Raw genomic sequence first — 19947 nt, 5'->3', positions numbered from 1 at the left:
AGGAAGGAAGGAAGGAAGGAAGGAAGGAAGGAAGGAAGGAAGGAAGGAAGGAAGGAAGGAAGGAAGGAAGGAAGGAAGGAAGGAAGGAAGGAAGGAAGGAAGGAAGGAAGGAAGGAAGGAAGGAAGGAAGGAAGGAAGGAAGGAAGGAAGGAAGGAAGGAAGGAAGGAAGGAAGGAAGGAAGGAAGGAAGGAAGGAAGGAAGGAAGGAAGGAAGGAAGGAAGGAAGGAAGGAAGGAAGGAAGGAAGGAAGGAAGGAAGGAAGGAAGGAAGGAAGGAAGGAAGGAAGGAAGGAAGGAAGGAAGGAAGGAAGGAAGGAAGGAAGGAAGGAAGGAAGGAAGGAAGGAAGGAAGGAAGGAAGGAAGGAAGGAAGGAAGGAAGGAAGGAAGGAAGGAAGGAAGGAAGGAAGGAAGGAAGGAAGGAAGGAAGGAAGGAAGGAAGGAAGGAAGGAAGGAAGGAAGGAAGGAAGGAAGGAAGGAAGGAAGGAAGGAAGGAAGGAAGGAAGGAAGGAAGGAAGGAAGGAAGGAAGGAAGGAAGGAAGGAAGGAAGGAAGGAAGGAAGGAAGGAAGGAAGGAAGGAAGGAAGGAAGGAAGGAAGGAAGGAAGGAAGGAAGGAAGGAAGGAAGGAAGGAAGGAAGGAAGGAAGGAAGGAAGGAAGGAAGGAAGGAAGGAAGGAAGGAAGGAAGGAAGGAAGGAAGGAAGGAAGGAAGGAAGGAAGGAAGGAAGGAAGGAAGGAAGGAAGGAAGGAAGGAAGGAAGGAAGGAAGGAAGGAAGGAAGGAAGGAAGGAAGGAAGGAAGGAAGGAAGGAAGGAAGGAAGGAAGGAAGGAAGGAAGGAAGGAAGGAAGGAAGGAAGGAAGGAAGGAAGGAAGGAAGGAAGGAAGGAAGGAAGGAAGGAAGGAAGGAAGGAAGGAAGGAAGGAAGGAAGGAAGGAAGGAAGGAAGGAAGGAAGAATTTATTCTTGGTGCTGTTGTGTTTTAATGCAAATGGAGATTTGTGACAAAATAATCATTGCAGTTGTCTTTTTACAATCTCTGATGACATCCTCACTTGGCCATCAGGGTTGAGTCCTTTGTTCAGTTCTTTGTACACATACACACACACACACACACATCCCCCCCCCCCAAAAAAAGGACAAGACCAACAATGATTTTATTTATTTATTTGCGTAATACAGCAGCCTGCAAGTTTACATGCTGAGGACCACTTCATCCACATCTGAATTATGAAATGTATTTCAAAGTTGTCTTTAACTAAAATTGCTAAGTTAATGATGATGGTTGTCAGCAGCTATCTTACTGAAAAATGAAATAATTTGTGTTAACTACATTACAAAAGTTAATTCACTTCCAGCCTCCTATAATTTTGTTTTAATGAAATGTTAAAATGAATTGTGTTAGTGATCTGGCCTTCACCTTTTTTCTGCCACCACCATCTTACCTATTTCTCTCTCAAATATTAGAGAACTCTAATGTGAGTCTTGGAAGGTTGCTAAATGATGGCTAGTAGTAACAGAGCACTTTTATACTGGCAAAGCTGTCTTTACCATTCCCATCTCCAGCTCCCAAGAGCATTTTCTTTTGTTTGGTTTTCAGAGTATCTGAAGTGTTGCATATGTAAGAAATAGAAGAACATTCATTAAGAACAGTTTTTGTGTGCATTTCAGGTTAAAAACATACTTTATCAGTTTGCGATTTGATTTTTGGATTATTGAGTTTAATAATTCTGCTTGTTTGCCAGATTCTGCATTGTCAGTGATATGGGCTTGTCCCTGGCCAATGTCTTAAGAGCCTTTAGGCAAGTAATAGCTTTGACTGACAATTCACTTCAGCACCCATTTTGGTCATATTAAAACTATTAATCTGCCTCCTCAATAGAATCTATAACATGGTCAATGCATTTATTTATATAAGCTGCCTGAGTTACGAATTGTAAAGATTACATGAAGCAGAAACATTGGTTATGAAGTATTGTATTTAGTCAAGTATAAATTACATGGATTATGAAACAACCCCTAGTAATTACATATGAAAAAAATATAAATTTAGTTTTAATTTTCCTGGTATAGACTAGTAATTGGAAGTTTGTCTTTTGGTTCTCATCCCACTGCTACAGCAGGGAAAATAAATCTGGGGGGGGTTAGGCAGCCTCTTTGCCTTCTGCCCCCTGAACTTCTTCCCTCTGCAGCCCTTTACCCCCGTCCTTACTGCCAGATCCTGCTCTCCCTGAACACACTGAAGTGAGGAGCAAATTTGAAAAATCTGACCTTGAAATAAACATAGCTATAGTAATTTGCATACAGTGCCCATAGACTGCAGTCTGAGGAGTGTGAAGAATCCTGTTCAGTTTGGAGAAAAGATCTGGCGCTGGGTACAGCTCAACATGAAGCAGGTTTGATCCTGAGGATAGCAGCAAAGCGAGAAAGAAGAAAGCAGCATGTTGTAAATTTGGGTTCCAATTCAGGTAACATGGATCTGTGAAACTCATAACAAGCAGTATCACCCTTGAATGGGGCTTGTCAGCTACAAATGGATTCATCGGGCATCTGACCAGACCTGTTACATGTACACCATGATCCAACGGATCACCTGTTGCCTACATAAACTTAGTCCATATAGAATTGATGCATTTTACCTTTTTCTGAAACTGCTTTAAGTTTTAGCACAGGTACTTCATGGGCGCATCCAGACAAGCTTGCACATGCTTCTCGCAGTGTCTCAAACCCCTTTGAGATGCTGCAAGAGGCACGTGCAGGAATGAGAAAATGTTCCCCATGCTGCAAATTTGAATTCCTGCTAGGGAGGCCAGTGGCAGGACCCTGCCTGCTCAGAGCTGGCACCTTGGACTCAGCTAGCTGTGACTGACCTTCTGGCCAATTGGAGCCAGGAGGACGTGCTTTGACAGTACAAAGCAGGCCACCACACCCGGAACATCTTCCGGGCTATAGCTGCCCAGATGGCCAGGCAGGGGGCACACATGGCAGTAGTGCTGCACAAAGGCCAATTCTGCAGCCACAGCGCACTGGCAGCTGGTCCAGAGGGGCAGATGCCTCATCCAAGTCTGGCAGGTACATAGCAGGTCACAGCCAGACAGCAGCCCCCACTGCCAGACTGCTGCAGTGGGTAGAAGGTGCAGGGAACTCTCAGGGCTGCTTCAGCAGTCCAGCTGGCACGAGGGGTTGTGTCTCCAGGTACCAACTGGCTGGGCCCCAGAAGCTCCTGAGAGCAAGTAGCCCTGAGCTACTTGCCAGGGCAGCTTTTTGTACTGATGGGGCCAGCATAGGTCAGCTTTTTATACTGCTGGGGACAGCACAGGTTCTGGTCTCAGGCTCTAACTCCCCTGGCTGAAGATCTAGGAGGAGCCAGGCAGGGTTATTTTGCCCCAAGTGGCACAATTTGCTCTGCAACAAAGTGCATGTGCGCAGAGGCAAAAAGCCCTGGCTCCAGTTTGCACCACTTCTGTTTGAGCTGCTGCAAGCGCACGTGTCTGCATCTGTGGACACGCCCCATAAACTCACTCTTAAGTAGCATTTTGACATCCTCTTATGTGTTGTACGAATGATGCATGATATCAATCGAAAGCCAAAAGTCTCATGGTTTACCATACGGTTCATTGGGTTGGGCCCCAGTGGAGTCAACAGGATTTCAAGCCACGATGACCCGACAGCTCCCACTGCTCAGTATGCGTGTGTACTCCTGATCCCACCCCCCAAAGGGCACATGTGCTAATTAGCTTTCCACTCATGACTGGAACCAGGTGTACTTATCACGAGTCCTGGGCCATGTAGTCAAGCTTAATGTTATTGGCTGCATTTTATCAGTTTCATACTTGGTTTCCATTACTGAGCACACACTACTTTTAGCAGCAATTCTATAATAGTATTTTTAATGTGGTTTCCCTGTATGCAAATATAAGACGAGGGCCTTTTCCCCCAATACTGATTGGAGTGTGGGGGGGAAACCTTATCTTGCACTTGAGTAAATTTCATCATTGGACCATGACACGCTGGTAGTACCAAGATAACTTTAAGTCCTTTTGTTTAATAATTAAGTGATAAATGTTACATGTTAACATCTAAACAGAATTTTTCAGGTTAGGAAAGTAAATTTGTTTTTGAAGTTCTAGAATTAAGACAGCTGACCTTTTAAAAACATGAAGTGCTAACACTTAGCTGTAACAAATCAGGTCAGTTTTCAAGAAATGTTCTCACTGGGTATTTTAGAAAGTCAGTTTTTTGTCATGGTGTACAGCCTAAAGTAGGGGGATTGTCGCACAAATACCAGTGTCCTTACTGATGCCAACACCACCAGCATAGAAGCATTGATTATTCAACATCAGCTGCAGTGGGCAGAACATTGTGTGTGCATGCCTGATATACATTTACCAAAACAACTACTATACTCCCAACACAGCCAAGGACAAAGGCCACGTGGGGGCCGGAGAAAATGCTTCAAGGTCACCATCAATGCAATCATTAAGAAGTGTGTCATTGACATCACAAATTGGGAAAACCTAGCCTGGGACAAGGCTATATGGCAACACCTTGTGAGAGAAGGTACATCTTATTTTGACGAAAACCATTTCACCCAGGAGGCAGAAAACTAAAAAAAACAGAAGGAAAGAAAACAAAACTGAGAAATCTGTGGTTTGACCTTCCCTTTAGCCACTACCAGTGGCATCTGTCAGAGAGTCTGTGGCTCTGGGATCGGCTTTCTTAGCCATCAGTGGACTCATGTACAACCCTTTACTTGACCCGTGGGAGTGATCATCCTCAAGCGTGAGGGATCGCCACTGCCAACAATGTTAAGCACTTCTAATCCTAGTGGATCTTAGATTCCAATATTGACAACCCCAACCCTTAAAATATCAGTTTGCTCCTTCCAAAGTTATGAAATTAGTATGTTCTTTTTATTTGCCATTTGCTTTTGAACAGTTAAAGTTCATGGTACAACGTTTTTCTCTACACGTATGAGTTACAAGGAGCTTTTAGTTTCTAAGAAGCTGAAACTGAAAATAAACTGAAATGATTAGGCAATTGCATGATGCCATGATCATGGAAAAAGACAGGAAAGGTTATTGGACTCTTAAAATTATCAGCCTTTATACCAAACCCTGAGATTGTTGGGCTGGGCAATTTATGCTCCATATTCTTTTCTATACTCTCTGAACTGGCATTTAGTTTGTAAAGAGAGCTACGTAGAAATATACAGATGAGTACATGTAAACAGAGTTTATAGCATGGGTGGGCAACTGTTTGGGCTGGAGGGCCACTTAAGTTTTGGTGAGCTGTTTAGGGCCGCACACACGTGCATATGCACATGCATGCATGCACACAAACACGCACATCCACATCCACATGTGTGCACTCCCCAGCCCACCCACCTGCCTCCCCTCCCCCACCTGGAGCTCAAATTTGGCACCTGCGAATGTGTGTGCACACACACACTATCCCATGGCTCCCAGGAGCCCTGATGGCAGGGCAGGGCAGGACAGGACAGGCATCACAGAGGCCTGTGGCCAGGCTTTATCCCCCACGGGCAGGGATTGGATGAGCTGCACTTGGGCTCTGGTGGCTGCTGGGTGGAAGCAGCCCCACTCAGCACCATGCAGTGGCCAGGGCTGGAGCCACCAGGGCATGCCGCACCATGTAGGGTGAGCAGGGCTCCTTCCACCCCTCAGTATCTGGGAGATGTAGTCCAGTCCTGCAAGCCCTGGGTGCCACCCACCAGCAGAAGCTAGGAACTGAGCAGTCTGCCCAAGGCCTACAGGGCCAGACTGCAACTCCCAGCAGAGCTTCTGCCTGCACCACCCACCTACAGAGGCGGAGGCCCAAGCACGGCTTGCCAAGAGCCTGCTGTTCGGTGTCATTGCCTGCACCACCCACCCACAAGCCAGATAAAATCAATTGGCAGGTCAGATCTGGTCCTCAGGCCATATTTTGCCCACCCCTGGTTTACAGGATGCTTAACACTGATTCAGGATTCAAAGAAGCCTGCATAAAAGCCATTGCTTCTATTACGTAGATGCTTGAAGAATTCGCATTAATGGGCTTGTCTATACCACCTCCTAAGCAAGCCTAGGCACAGCATGAAGAAATAACCCTTGTCCACTTGTGCCTACTCTGTACATGCTCAGCTCAGGTCTGTAAAGTAGACAGCCTGCAGCAGAGTAGCTGGGAACAGCCTTGAGTATGCAAGCCCCCACTTGGTACAGACTCTCCTGACTTCCATACCCAATGTGACCCAGCAGATCTGTGCTCATATGAAATTGAATCTCTGTGATCCCTTTCTGCCTATGGTGGTTAAATTGCTTTTAATTTTCCTATAAATTTATTATAAGCTAGTGTTCCATTTGCCTTCTTGATATACTAAAATGATTCTGGATATGGTGGCTAAGAAGTACATTTTCCACCGTTCCACCTTTTTGCATGGGGGCTGGAGTTTTTTCTTCTAGGAAGTTTATTAATTTTTGTATTTATGTACACTTAGATAGATGACTAATATTTTCACAAACTAACATATTCCTTCAAATATAAGACACTTTTTAAAACAAAGTATTTCTTCTAAAATGTCCTGCATCTTAAATTCGGTTCAGAAAACCATTAAAAGTTCTTTTGTGAACCATAGAGGTGGCGTTCTTACAAATGTGTCTTTGTTTGTTTGTTTTTTAAAGTAAGGGTTAGAACATTTGGGTTCATCCTAAATTCAAGGACATCTTATATTTGCAGCAATATACAAAAAATTGTAAATATTTGGTCCTTCTGTGTTCGAACATATTGGAATGGACTTAATACAGTTTCAGATATAGTCTGCTGTGCTTGATTAAAACGTATTAAATTTTGCACATAAGTTTAACATTTGTAGGAATAAAATACTTAGGTTAGCAGAGCTTTCTTTAAGTTTTCACGCTGCTTCTCTAAAATCAGCAAGTCGAATAGTAACCTCTCCTCTCCGGATCAAAAACAAACAAATACTGTGGAATCTGTCTAAGATTCAACCTGTATAAGCCAAAACCTATTCAAGGTGGAAAATTTCTACAGTCCTGACATGCCCTTCTGGCTGGGAAGCTTCCCCATATAAGAAGGAAACCTGTTTAAGCCCCTACCTTTTTTCTGCTTCTGTGCAATTCCATCTTAGACAAGTTTCACTGTATTCTGTTGGGGGAAAAAAATAATATCAGGTTTATACCTTGTAAGCTTAAATATTTATATTTTCCTTATTCAACTAAAGCTGGCTTAAAGTACCATTTAGCATTAGTGAATAGTTCTTAAATGTCATCTTATTCTAGTAAATAATATCTTATTTTATTTTAAAGGTTGTGTGCAGTTTTATACTTTATAAGTTTTATACTTTCTATATTGTCAAGCAATATCTATCTGTTAACTTTCAAGTTAATTCTAAAGTTTGCTGGGACTAACTAATAATTCACTAGATTTTTGAGAGATACTTCATCAGTTTAAAACCTTGGAGAGGTCTGGTATTGCAGCCATCTGTTAGTTCTTGATTCTCTGGCGGAAAGAGAAGCCTTTTGATAAACAGATCAAAGCATTGTTCTTTCAGTGAGTGATACCTATAACTTAGAAGCTCTTCAGACTGATTTCACAATGCCTGCTACGTTTGCTAATTTTTGTGTTCTGCCTACTGGCACGGTATTGATTGTGCATTATTTTGTAGTTGCAGCTAAGCTGTTATTGACAACTTCTGATCAGTAGTTAATTATACAACACAATTAATCTGAAATGTATAGCAATGGAATGACTAATTTAGTGAATTTATTGTTGCAACTTGTTAACACCCTCTTCCTCCCACCCCTCCCCCCCCCAAAAAAAAACTACCAAAGTCACGTTGCTATTTATTTAGGTTTATACTAAGGGTATAAGTGAGGAGACAAGTATTGTAGTTTATGTAATACTTTGAAGATTGGATATAGATGTTCTTTTCAGCCTTGAGGATTAAAATAATCTTTACCCTTTAATGTACGTATAGTGCTGTTTAGGGAAATCTTTGTTTCTACAGTTGAAGTTCTGGGTTGCAGGACATAGATGTTTATGTGGATGAACCACAACATTTATTTTTCAGGAAGAATTTCAAATTGCCCTCCTCAAGAATGACCTTAAGATCCTGTGCAGCTGATCCCATCCCATTTGTTCAAGAGTACCACTATGTGAAAATGAGAAGGGGTTCATTCTAAACTTGATTCTCAGAAAGAGAAATCCACACACATAAAGGTGTGGGAATACACCAACAAGGCAACCAAACAGCCTTAGTGTTGTCCTAATGTGACACAAGAAAGGGAAATATTGTTTTCTTATTTTAATTGTTTTACTTATTATCACTGCCATATGGCAGAATTAAAGTGGTTTGAGAGTCATAATTGTATTTCTTATGTTAACATGTTGGGATTTTTTTCTGGGTTTATAATAATTGCTTTTGAAATAATTAAAATATTTCTATTTTTACACTTTAAGCAAGTGGTAACTCCTAGTATCTTTTTTTCTGCTTAAATTATTTAAAATAGTATATACATAACTATTACACGAGAAACCCATGCATTACTTCCCATTCAGTGTTTCCAAAGATTTGAAGTACGGAAGTATTCTCTTGCTCAACCATAAGAGAGGGGTTTTGCAGGAATCATGCTGGAATTCTGTGGCTTGTTTTATGCAAGCAGCCAGGACAAGTGATCTCCGTTCCATTTGGCCTTAAAACCTTCAAGCACTAAAAGAATTAAAAAAAATTTATGAGCAGATTCATTGGTTTACCAAAGCAGCACAAAACCCAGACTATTCAATGGTAGGCAAAGTTCTTTGAGTAGATGTGATATCTTTTATTAGACCAACTGAGTAGTTGGAAAAAAGTTCTTGGCAAGCTTTTGGGCTCAGTCACCCTTTTTCAGGTATAGGGAGTCTCTGCTGTTCACATTTAAGTCTTGTTAATAAATATGAATCAGGAAAGAAAGGCACTGCTCAGTTATGGGTGTGAAGAAGTCAAAATATATTTGATGCAGGTTTGGCGTTACAAGAATGGCAAAAAGCAGCCAAAATGTAATAGTGAATCTGGCCTTTACCTTGGAGTTGATTTACTGGGATAGAAAGCTGTATTACTGGGACTCATGGCATCTAAAAAGAAGGAAGAAAAAAAGCCTAGACCTCCAGTCCCGATGCCTTTACACTTTACATATTCCCACTAGTGCTGCTTTAGTACCAAGAAGAGTGTGCAGTCAGGTGATCTACCAATAAGAATTCTCATTACATGTCAGTCTTCCTCCTATCACTGTCTCATTATCATGAATAGTGTTCTGGCATACAAGTTGCACTGGAAAGGAAGGGTAGTGTTAGAGGCTTAATATTACAGAGGTCCTGAGAAGACATTCTGGAGTAATTGAGCTGACCCTGGGTGTATGTTGCCTATATAGTTCAAACATTTAGATGCAGTGATGATTAGTAGCTTAATTGTATCCTAATTTCTTCAAACATAAGGTAGGCAACAGATTTCACTTAATGTTAGCTTTGTGGAAACATTGAAATCTGCGGGATCTCATTATTAAGGTAATTCAGGAAAAAGAAAAAGATTGATACATAGGCCATTTTTTTTAAGGACTCCTTTTTATATTCCCTTTAATTCTTAAATAAATAACTGATATACATTCTTAAAAAACTAAGTGCTGTGCATTTGAAAAGGATATGCTGCATTCGTCATGCATAGCTATAAGGTCACATACTTGTTTTCCTTGTAACTTAAACTGGAGATGGAGTTGGGTCTGGTACATCCATAGTAAAATAAAATTGTGTGTCCTCGTAATTTGTGCATCCAGCAGTAGGAACACATGGAATAGGATGGTACGGTAGGCACAGCTCTAACTTTTCATTTCACTCTGATATGCAAGATATTGTAATAGCATTTCTAATTATACTTACAGGTAATGTTGGTAAAGCTAGGAATTATTTAGCCACAAAATATTTCTTAAAAAACTAAACTCAAGAACTTTTAAATTGTAGCTGCGGTACATCTGAGTCAGATGCCATTGATCACTTGATTGTTTATTTCATTGTCTGCTGGACATGTGCCTCCTAACAACTAACTTTTTTTTTTCTTCCAGTGTGGGAACTTTGCTGTCCTGGTAGATTTTCATATTTTGCCTCAAGGCCCCAGTAAAGACACCAGCTGGTTTTCAGATCATGAGAAGGAGGTACAACAAAATAACATCTACTTCAAAAGCATGTAGCTTTAGGGGAAAAATTGGATTGCATTGAACTGTTCAGATTTCCTTTTCACTATTAAAATAAGAATATTGTGAATTATACCTAACCCTGAACAACTAACTCCTGTGGGACTGCTAGGCCTGTCAAGTGTATTATCTCCCCTCGGGTTCCCAAGTGACCTCCTGTCTATTGGCCTTTTAAACATTAAACTTTTTCAGTATGTACTGTTTTGACCCTTTTGACTCTGATCGTTTTTAGATTTAATAAACATATTATTAACACATGCTTTTCTAATAAGAATTTTATTAAGTCAAGAAAATGATTAATAAGCCAAAAATATGACAGATATAATCTATCTCTTTAGATTCTAGTAACAAAATGTATTTTTTTTATTCATTGTTTCTATTTTAGAAATGTGATCTGTTTTGCACCAAATATATTTCAAAGACAAAGAAACGTTTGGGTTTTTTAGTATGCTGGTTAGAGTATTAACATATTTATTATCTTTTGTAAAAAGAAAATCTAACTTAATTTCTTCAAAGATCTTTTAAAAATAAGTATTCAATTTTAGACTGTAGATGACACAGTAAAATTATTGTAATATACAGCAAATATGAAGTGTTTAATTTACATGACACTCCATGTTAGTTCTACTAGGTTCCAGTAATCAGTTTCTGGAAGAATTTTTTTTTTTTACCAACTTCAGTCTGTAATAGGAACTTGAGAGATCCCCATCAAAAATGAACCAGAGTCATTGCAAGTTGCTTTAAATGCCTTTGGACTTTCCCGCAAGTCTCTGTTACGGTACTTTTCAACAGATACCTTTTCTAATAATGACATAATTAACTTGTCACCACAGAGCATCCCGACACATCTCATAAAATATTTTTTTTTCAGCAGTATAACATTTTTTTTTTCAGCAATGTAAAATAAAAACTAGTAATAATTTAGTATCCTGGGAGCAAGAATATACAGCAGTATGTGATTCAGCTGATCCATGCATGCATTATAAACCAGAGAGAAAAGTTTATAGGAAAAACTCTAAAATGTGTTTCTGAGTAAATGAATCATTAAAGCTTGTATTTGTGACCAATTTTACTGTCCCAGCTCATCTGACATCCCAGTGTTTTCGAAATATATTTTGCCTGACTGCCAAAACATAAAATATGAATTTCAGGAAATTGGATCATGATAGATGTAATAAAGAGGCATGACAAGGTATTCGTTACTTTTAAGTAGAGCACAAGGGTTTAGTGTCTTCAGAAACTGAGAAGTGTGATTGTAATGGCTCAAAATATACTACTTTAAATACCTTATTGATATAAGGCTTTTTTGTTGATATAAGGTAGGAAGTAAAAAAATCAGCAAGACATTACGGGCAACATCATCCCCCACATGGGAAATCTTGAAGAAAGGCCTGTGACCTTTTCAGTATCTAGCTCACAGTTTTTCACTAATCACCTTGTTTGAAGGCATGGCATGGTTTGCCTTCTTTGTCCTTTCCAGACTGTGAAACAGCAGCTCCCCTTTTCACTTGTGGACTGTAGAAGAACCAAAAGATGAGCAGGCTGCTCTCTTAATCCTTGCTTGTACTTGGATTGAAATCCAGTGGACTGTTGATTGTATGGAGTGGGTCACTGAGAAAAGATATTACACGGGCAGTTATATCTGAGGTTGCTAGGGAGTGATACTACATCCATTGTCCTGTTTTCTCTCCCCTCTGTAGCTGTCCAACTCCCAGCTTACTGTGCTGACAGAAGGAAGGGTGAGATTCTACACCACTGTCAGCTTCTCCTGGCCTTTGGGCCCCAACAGAAAGCAGGATAGTTATCAGAGGACATGCCTAAACATAAAGAAGCCCTTAGTATAGGGAATAGGCAGGCAAGCTTCTTTGGGTAGATGTGATATCTTTTATTAGACCAACTGAGTAGTTGGAAAAAAGTTCTTAGCAAGCTTTCAGGCGCAATCACCCTTCTTCAGGCATAGGGAACTCCTGCTGTTCTGAGACTCCAAGGAATTAGAGAAGCTAAAAATGTGGCGCGGAGCGCCAAAGACTCTACAGTGGTAGTAATGCAAGGTAGAAAAGAGGCTGTCTGTGAAAAAGGAATTTTTGTAGGGGTTGTAGTTTGGGGCAAGGTAGATACTTGAGCAACAGATTCAGTCACCTTTTCTTTGACAAATTTGGTCATTTTGCTTTTCTGCCTTTTGTACTCTTTGGTAGGGATGATGGAACAGAAGATCTGGCCTTATGCTTGAAATGAAAGCATTTTGATAAGTTTGTTGTATGATTTTAACTGTTTTGTTTCATATGTTTAGGCACATTACCCCATTACAAGTTCAAATTAACAAGCAGGGATATGATTTTTCTTGATAAAAGAGTTTGTTTACATTTTATAAAGTTATGTTTAATGGGTGTTTATTTTGAGGCCTGTTGAATAATCTCTTCATAGACACAGTTGCTAAAAGAAATATTTTCCAAAGTTAACCAGGTTTATATAATACTTCATTATTGCCATATGCATCTTCTGTTTCAGCCATTTTCTCACCTCTTTTATTTTAAATTAAAATGTATCCTTCCATTAAAGAACATAGTTAGATTTTTTTAAGGAGTTTAAAGGAAATCCACATATGTAAGGTTTTCACAGTAATAATACTTCTGTCTAACAATAAAGAGAAAATATTTTACATGGTTCATTAATATGCTTAATGTATTAATTTGGAACCTAGTTATTTGTAGCTATATTTATATAATCTTTGTTTTTATGTCTGTTCTGTAGATTGTCTCTATAAATCACAGGGTGCAGGGTGGATAAAAATCAACATTTTTTTTAAATTAAAAAATCCAATTTTTTATTTAAATATTTTTTATTTAATCATATTTTTATTTTTTGTTAAGATGCATTTCTTAAAAAAATAAACTTATGTAAAGATAATTTTAATTTATGTTAAAACTCAAAGATATAATGGAAAAGGGATTATAACTTCTAATTAGATACTATTTGAGACAATATAGTCATGTAAACTTTTTTAGAAGTTTTATAAGTAGGTCACAACAGGCTATGAACAATATTAGGGGCACAATCATAGGGGTTTCCCATAGGCTTCTCCATAGATTAGTAAAGATTAAAGAAAACCACTCTACTCAGTGCTCAGTCTAGAAGATCCCATTAAGCATCTCTGTGATGCTTAGTTTCAGTTCTCACACTGTGGATTTGTGTCTCCAGAGATCATAGGCAGACAAGGTTCTTTGGGAAGATGTGATATGTTTCATTAGACCAACTAAATAGTTGGAAAAATTGTTCTTTGCAAGCTTTGGGGGACAAATGCCCTTCTTCAGGCATAGGGAGAGTTTGTTGTCTCCAGAGATAACATCCTTATTAATAGCAGTATATGGAGATGCAAGATAACAGACCTGATTACCTACCCATCAGCTGTATTGTCTTTCAGCAAGTTTGTGTACATGCTTTTTCTAAAAGTGCAAAGTTTCAAGAAGTTAAATGAATAAAGGTTATCAAACGAGTGCACTTTTTGTAGAAAACAATGACTAAATGGAGGTTTCCTGACAAGTGATTTAAATCAAATCCACCCTGATTTATCTGACATTTGTGACATCTGTATCTGAAGCATAATTCATTAAAAACACTCATTTTTCTATTATAAAATACATATTGTAAAATTTTAAATGTAAAATAATATCATTTGTGTCCCACAGTGTAATGTTTTTTTTTTTTTACTCTGAGGTTTTGTGTGTTAGAAAATGGAGATATTGAGAGAACAGTCCAAAATATGTACAAGCACAGTTATCTAAAAACTTCTAAGTACTGACAAGATAAACTCTTGATTTTAGTCCTGTCCTAACACTGTCACTGAGGGGCCTATGCTTATCTCTGGATTGTATTAAGATACTTGCAAGGTGCAAATAGTTACGTTTTTAAAGGAATTTTTAAGTAAACCAGGGAAATTAGTTTGATATGACCTAGTCAACTTTTAGCCTTCCCTAAAATATCTCTTGGAATAGAATCAAAACAGTCTGGTCTTGTTTACAAGGCCCAAGCAGAGAAATTAGGGCACTGCAAATTCCTGGGAATTTTTTCCTCATGTTATCATGAATTTTCTCATGATTTTAGGCTGTATTTTTAAAGGTAACTTTTTTTTTCTCTAACTACATTGGAATAAGTATTGTAATTCACTGTTCACAAGTATAAATTGCATTAGTTTGTGATACTAATATGATATTTATTTCACAGATCTGGTTAAAGCAAATAGTCACAATAAACACTTTTGGAAAATTATGGAAATTATATGGTGAAGCAGTGCATGGTATTTGAGTCATAACAATAATGTTATAATTTGCTTCCTCTTTCATTTTTCAAAATATATTCCAAAAATGGGCTGTTTAACTCTTCTTCTAAGTCCTGTAGGTGTTTTTTTTGTTCGTGTATTTATACTTTTAATATCTGTTTAGCATGATAGTGCAACATTATGTAGAATTAATTTCTACATACTCTGTTGCAAGTACTGCCTTATGGATTTTTTTAGATTGCATAGATTAAGGTATAAATCTGCAAATGATTCAATTGCAGGAAGTCTGCATGCTGCTGAAAGACTCTATTGATTCAAGAGTCAAGCAATACTTGGAAGCTCGTAAACAACGTGGCCAGTGGAAACACATGGAATACACAAAGCCCATTCCTTTGTCCCTAAAAGGTAGGTTCAAATGCAGTTATTTTATGCTTTGCAAATAATATTAAATGGGATGGAAAAAAATTTTCTTTACTTATGTTACTTTAAATGACATTGTCAAGAAATCCAGTGAACCCAAAGAGTCTAAACTAAGTGATTTTAATTCCTTTATGTTTTTCTGTTGGAAGTATTACTCTTTGTTATGGTCTTTATGGCAAATACATACCACTTTTCAGTTGAGTTTCATGTGTTCTCAGCATCAGTTGCTTGATGGAGTGTCCCTCTAAGATTGATTTGGATTGCAACAGATCTTGGTGGGAACAAGTCACCAAGGCTGCAGACAGACATCATATTCAAAGCATTTCAAATGCCCTTGAAGCTCTTCAAAGGGTTAGCCATAGGGGCATACATGCTTTATGAAGTGCTCCAAAAACAGCTCAAGTGCTCCAAAAGAGTATGTGCTGCAATAAGAGACTACTTAAAAGTGCATTGCTTCTTGTTAGGTGTGCATATGCTATGGAGTACAACAACGAAGCCATGGGTTCTTCATCATCCTACAATGCTCCATTCTCTCCACCTCCCGAACAGGAGAAGGCAAAAGGAGAGCAGGGCAGATTGTGTGTGGAAACAGAACTGCAGAACAGCACTCTCCCAGATCTCCACCTAAGTGCCTAAGGATCTTTCCAGGCCAAAATTGAAGTCCCCACATAATTTTACAGTTGCTAAATAAAGTGCTTTAGGATCACATTGTGTGACTTGTGCCTAAGTCCCAATTGGATGTCTAAGAAGCCAGGTATGATCTAGTGTTAAGTGTACAAGTATGTTTTGGTGCCTAACCTGCATGGCAATTTCTCTTTAACGTTACAGCATTGGCTGTTCTGGCATCCTCCTTCACTTTTCCTGTCCAGTGGATGGCTTCTTTCTGGTGACCTTCCATCAAGGTTGCCTTTTTTAGGCAGTGGATTTTATGATGACTTTATCCACTAAGATTATTTGATTTCAACCAGCCATCAGATAATAATGACTTTAGTTTACTAATAACCTGTACTAGGTGTGAATTGGTTACAGAGAAATGAAAGGCACGCTATCCTAATACCAAATCCTAAGGTAGCTAGTCTCTTCCCTTTCTTTAAATATATTCAAATATATGTCCAGCTGACATCTGGTAATGTCAAATACAGATTCCACATTGTAGAAAGTAGTAATTTTTTTTAATGTATGAGCACTATATCAATATGAAAGCAATTAATTTAAATTCATGGTGTAGAATTTGTCTCTCTTATTAATTTAACCCTGCAAAAATACTTTGTCTTTGAAAGTCTTTTCAAATATCCAAAATTGTAACATTCCTGTGGCTTCCTCTTGCAGTGGTTAACAGATCTGCCTGTAAGAGTATAATTACTGTTCTCAATATTAATGTGAACATGTTGGGTTTTTTTAAGTAGAACAAAGCTTAAATACTATTTTGGAGGTTCATTATGACAGTAAATAGGTGTAGAAAGTCTTATAAAAATATGTTAGGAATACATGAGACCTGGTTTGCTGTGGCATGAAAAGCCTTTTCTCCCACCAATACAAAACAGGACATAAATAGAAAGTGCCTCAGGCCACTTAAAGATTTTTCTGAAAGCTTTTCCTGCAAGTCGGAAAAGCATCTTATCTCTCTGATACATTGTAGGGTGCAGGATTTGTAAAACATGAACTTTTAGATCCTCTTAGTTCTTTGATTTGAGAAAATGAATATAATTTTCTTAAAATAAAATAAAAGAGATGCAGAACATCTTGTGAAGGAATGTTTGGAGTTTTTTTCACCGAGAGGCATTTTTTATATTAGCAAAAAGTTGACTGTCTGAATACAGTGTGTTTTGCAAGAATATTTATTATATGAAGATAGAGTTGCCTGTCAGACAGGCTAATTATTCTTGGAAATGCCATCAGATGTCTCAGAATAATCTGAGAATATACTTGAGGATGAGGACTAAATGTTTGGCTCTCTTGTATCACTAGTTCATTAACCTTTTAATCAGAAAACGGACATATTATTCCAGCATGGCAAACTGAACTCCTGTATGTATTATGCACCTTATAAAGCATGGGTATTCATGCTGCATTGTATCCAGGACCAGGAAGTTTACTTGGACAAGAGTTACAAGACGTTGGTACTGGAGAGGCCAAAGGGCAATGAGGAGAAGTGGCAGCATGTGACTACTCAAAGAAAGAGGGCCCCCAGGATTGAAGAGGAGAAGATTGAAGTTAGAAACCATATTCAAGCACTCTGTGTTGGAACTGCTAAGGAAGATTTCATAGATTTCATAGACATCAGGGCTGGAAGGGACCTCGGAAGATCATCGAGTCCAGCCCCCCGCCCAAAGGGCAGGAAGTCAGCTGGGGTCATAGGATTCCAGCAAGATAAGCATCCAGTTTCATCTTGAAGGTGTTCAATGAAGGCGCTTGAACCACCTCCGGTGGCAGGCTGTTCCAGACCTTGGGGGCTCGGACAGTAAAGAAGTTCTTCCTTATGTCCAGCCTGAAACGATCTTGAAGTAGTTTGTGACCATTCGACCTCGTCATCCCTTGGGGCACTCTGGTGAACAAACGTTCCCCCAGATGCTGGTGGTCACCCCTGATAAACTTGTAGGTGGCCATCAGATCACCCCTGAGCCTGCGCTTTTTCAGGCTAAAGAGCCCCAGGGCTCTCAGCCTGTCATCGTAGGGTCTGCTTCCCTGACCTCTGATCATGCACGTGGCTTTTCTCTGGACTCTCTCAAGCTTCTCCACATCCTTTTTGAATTGTGGAGCCCAAAACTGGACACAGTACTCCAGCTGCGGCCTCACTAAGGCCGAGTACAAACATAGCACTGCCGAGCCTATAAGGATGCTGCGGGTTTTTTTTCCCAAGGTGGAGAACCTTGCATTTATCGGCGTTGAACACCATCAGATTCTCGTCCGCCCACTTGCTGAGCCTGTCCAGGTCAGCCTGGATAACCTGCCTGTCCTCTGGTGTGGATGCTTTGCCCCAAAGTTTGGTGTCATCAGCGAACTTGGCCAGTCCGCTTCTGACTCCCGTGTCCACATCTGACACGGGAGTAGAGGATGAGATGTAGAGGAGAGGACATCTGCAGGCATGAGGCAGAGGAGGCAGCAGCCTAGAGTGTAGGAAGTGCAAGGACCTAAGGACAAGGGCTGCAGGACCACTGTATGAAGAAGGAAGAGAAGAGTGATGGTAGTTGGTGATTCCCATCTGCAGGGGACAGGGGCACCAATTTATTGTTCAGATTTGGGTGCCTGGGAGGTGTGCTGCCTACCTGGAGCCTGAATTCAGAACATCACAGAATTTGCCAAAGCTTATCCATCCTTCAAGCCACTACCCATTACTGCTTATCATGTGGGCACAGACAACACTGCCAGGAATGACAAGATCAGAAGTGACTCTGGGGCTCTTGGCAGGAGGATTAAGGAGCCTGGAACAGAAGTGGTATTCTCATCAATCCTTTCCATGGAAGGCAGGGGTCCAAGGCAGACCATTGTGTTCTGGAAGTGAACACATGACTAAGATGGGGGTGATGACGTGAAGTCTTCAATAATGGGTAGATGTTCTTGGGAGGAGGACTGCTATCAAGAGATGGGATCCATCTGGTGAGAACAGGGAAGAGCACTTTTGGATATTGTCGGGCTAACCTAGTAAGGAGGGCTTTAAACTAGGTTCAATGGGGGGTGGTGATCAGAACCCTCCAGCAACAGAGCACACAGTCCAGAGGGGAAAGGACTCAAAGAAGCAGTTCAACTCTGGGAAAGGGCCAGAGAGCTACAAGACTGCAGCAAGTGGCGCAAAAAGGAAGCAAGGTCAAAATGCATCCAATACGTGTACATGAATGAAGGAAGTATGGGGAATAAACAAGATGAGTTGGAAGTTACAGCTTGTAAAAAGAATTATGATCTGATTGACATTACCGAGACCTGGTGGAATAGCTCTTATGACTGGAATGTCAACATGGAGGATTATACATTGTTTCAAAGGGACGGAGTTGTGAGTAAAGGTGGTGGTATTGCCTTGTATGTCATCAACACACACTTGTTCCTTGGTTCAAGTTCTATCCTCACACAGACTGAGGCCAATCTGCAGTCCATCCTTGACCTTTTTTCAGGTGCCTATCATAGCCTGGGACTTTCCCTTCAGATTGGGAAGCCCAAGGCGCTCCATCAGCCTGCCCTAGCACAACCTGCCCCCTTCCCCCACAAATTACCATGGGTGGAGAACTCCTGGAAAACGTTGAGCATTTTCCGTACCTTGGCAGCTAACTCTCCCAGTCAGTCTTGATGTAGAAATCGAACATAGGATTCACTGCTCCAGCCTATCCTTTAGAAAGCTGCTTCGCCATGTCCTTTTCCAGTTGAGATCTGCAGATCCTGGTCTACAATGCAGTGATTATCCACATGCTTCTCTATGGGTGTGAGACATGAGTGACATATTGAAGCCATCTTAAGCACCTGGAATGAATGGTTCCATCAGCATTGCCTCAAGAAGATCGTTCGCATTAGATGGGAAGACCACTGCACCAATGCCAACATCCTTTCTGCCACTAACATAACCAGCATCAAGGCAAAGATCATGAAACATTAACTCCCCTGGGCTGGCCAGTGTGTGGATGGCTCTGGGCCTCACTGGGACTGGCCCTGGGACACCAGTGCGAGTCCCATGCTCCCGCTCACTCACAGTGCCCCCCAGCCTGCGGTACAGGTCGGGGGCAGCGTACAGCCCTGACCTCTTGCTTGCCAGTACGGAAGGAGCTGGTGTGGAGCACAGGGAAAAGCGGCCCCATACCCGCCCCGTGGCCAGCGGGGACAGCCTGCGCGGGGCTGTCCTGAGCAGGCACAGGCAGCCCCAGGTGGGCTGCAAGCAGCTGCAGCACAGGACACTGGCCACAGGGCAGGGAGGGGCCACTTCCCCCCCACCCCCCTGCACTCAGCACCAACTTGTAACCCGCCCCCACTGCCAGCCTGGGCTCCACGTGGCTCCGGGCTTGCCCGTCAGGGCTGCACACTGGCAGCAGCAGTGGCCCCCCCCCCCC

At 40.6% G+C, this 19947-nt stretch overlaps 1 protein-coding gene across 1 annotated transcript in view; it reads left to right on the top strand.

Annotated features, from left to right (window-relative positions):
* Positions 1-19947, top strand: part of SLX4IP (SLX4 interacting protein) — a 148601-nt gene that overhangs the window by 74229 nt on the left and 54425 nt on the right. The window contains 2 exon segments of the mRNA XM_006030114.3: positions 10093-10182; positions 14779-14902. Coding sequence (XP_006030176.2) covers positions 10093-10182; positions 14779-14902 — 214 coding nt within the window.

The sequence above is a fragment of the Alligator sinensis genome, unplaced genomic scaffold (assembly GCF_000455745.1).
Source record: "Alligator sinensis unplaced genomic scaffold, ASM45574v1 scaffold992_1, whole genome shotgun sequence".
NCBI classification, from domain to species: domain Eukaryota; kingdom Metazoa; phylum Chordata; order Crocodylia; family Alligatoridae; genus Alligator; species Alligator sinensis.
This window is presented reverse-complemented; position numbering and strand designations above follow the sequence as displayed.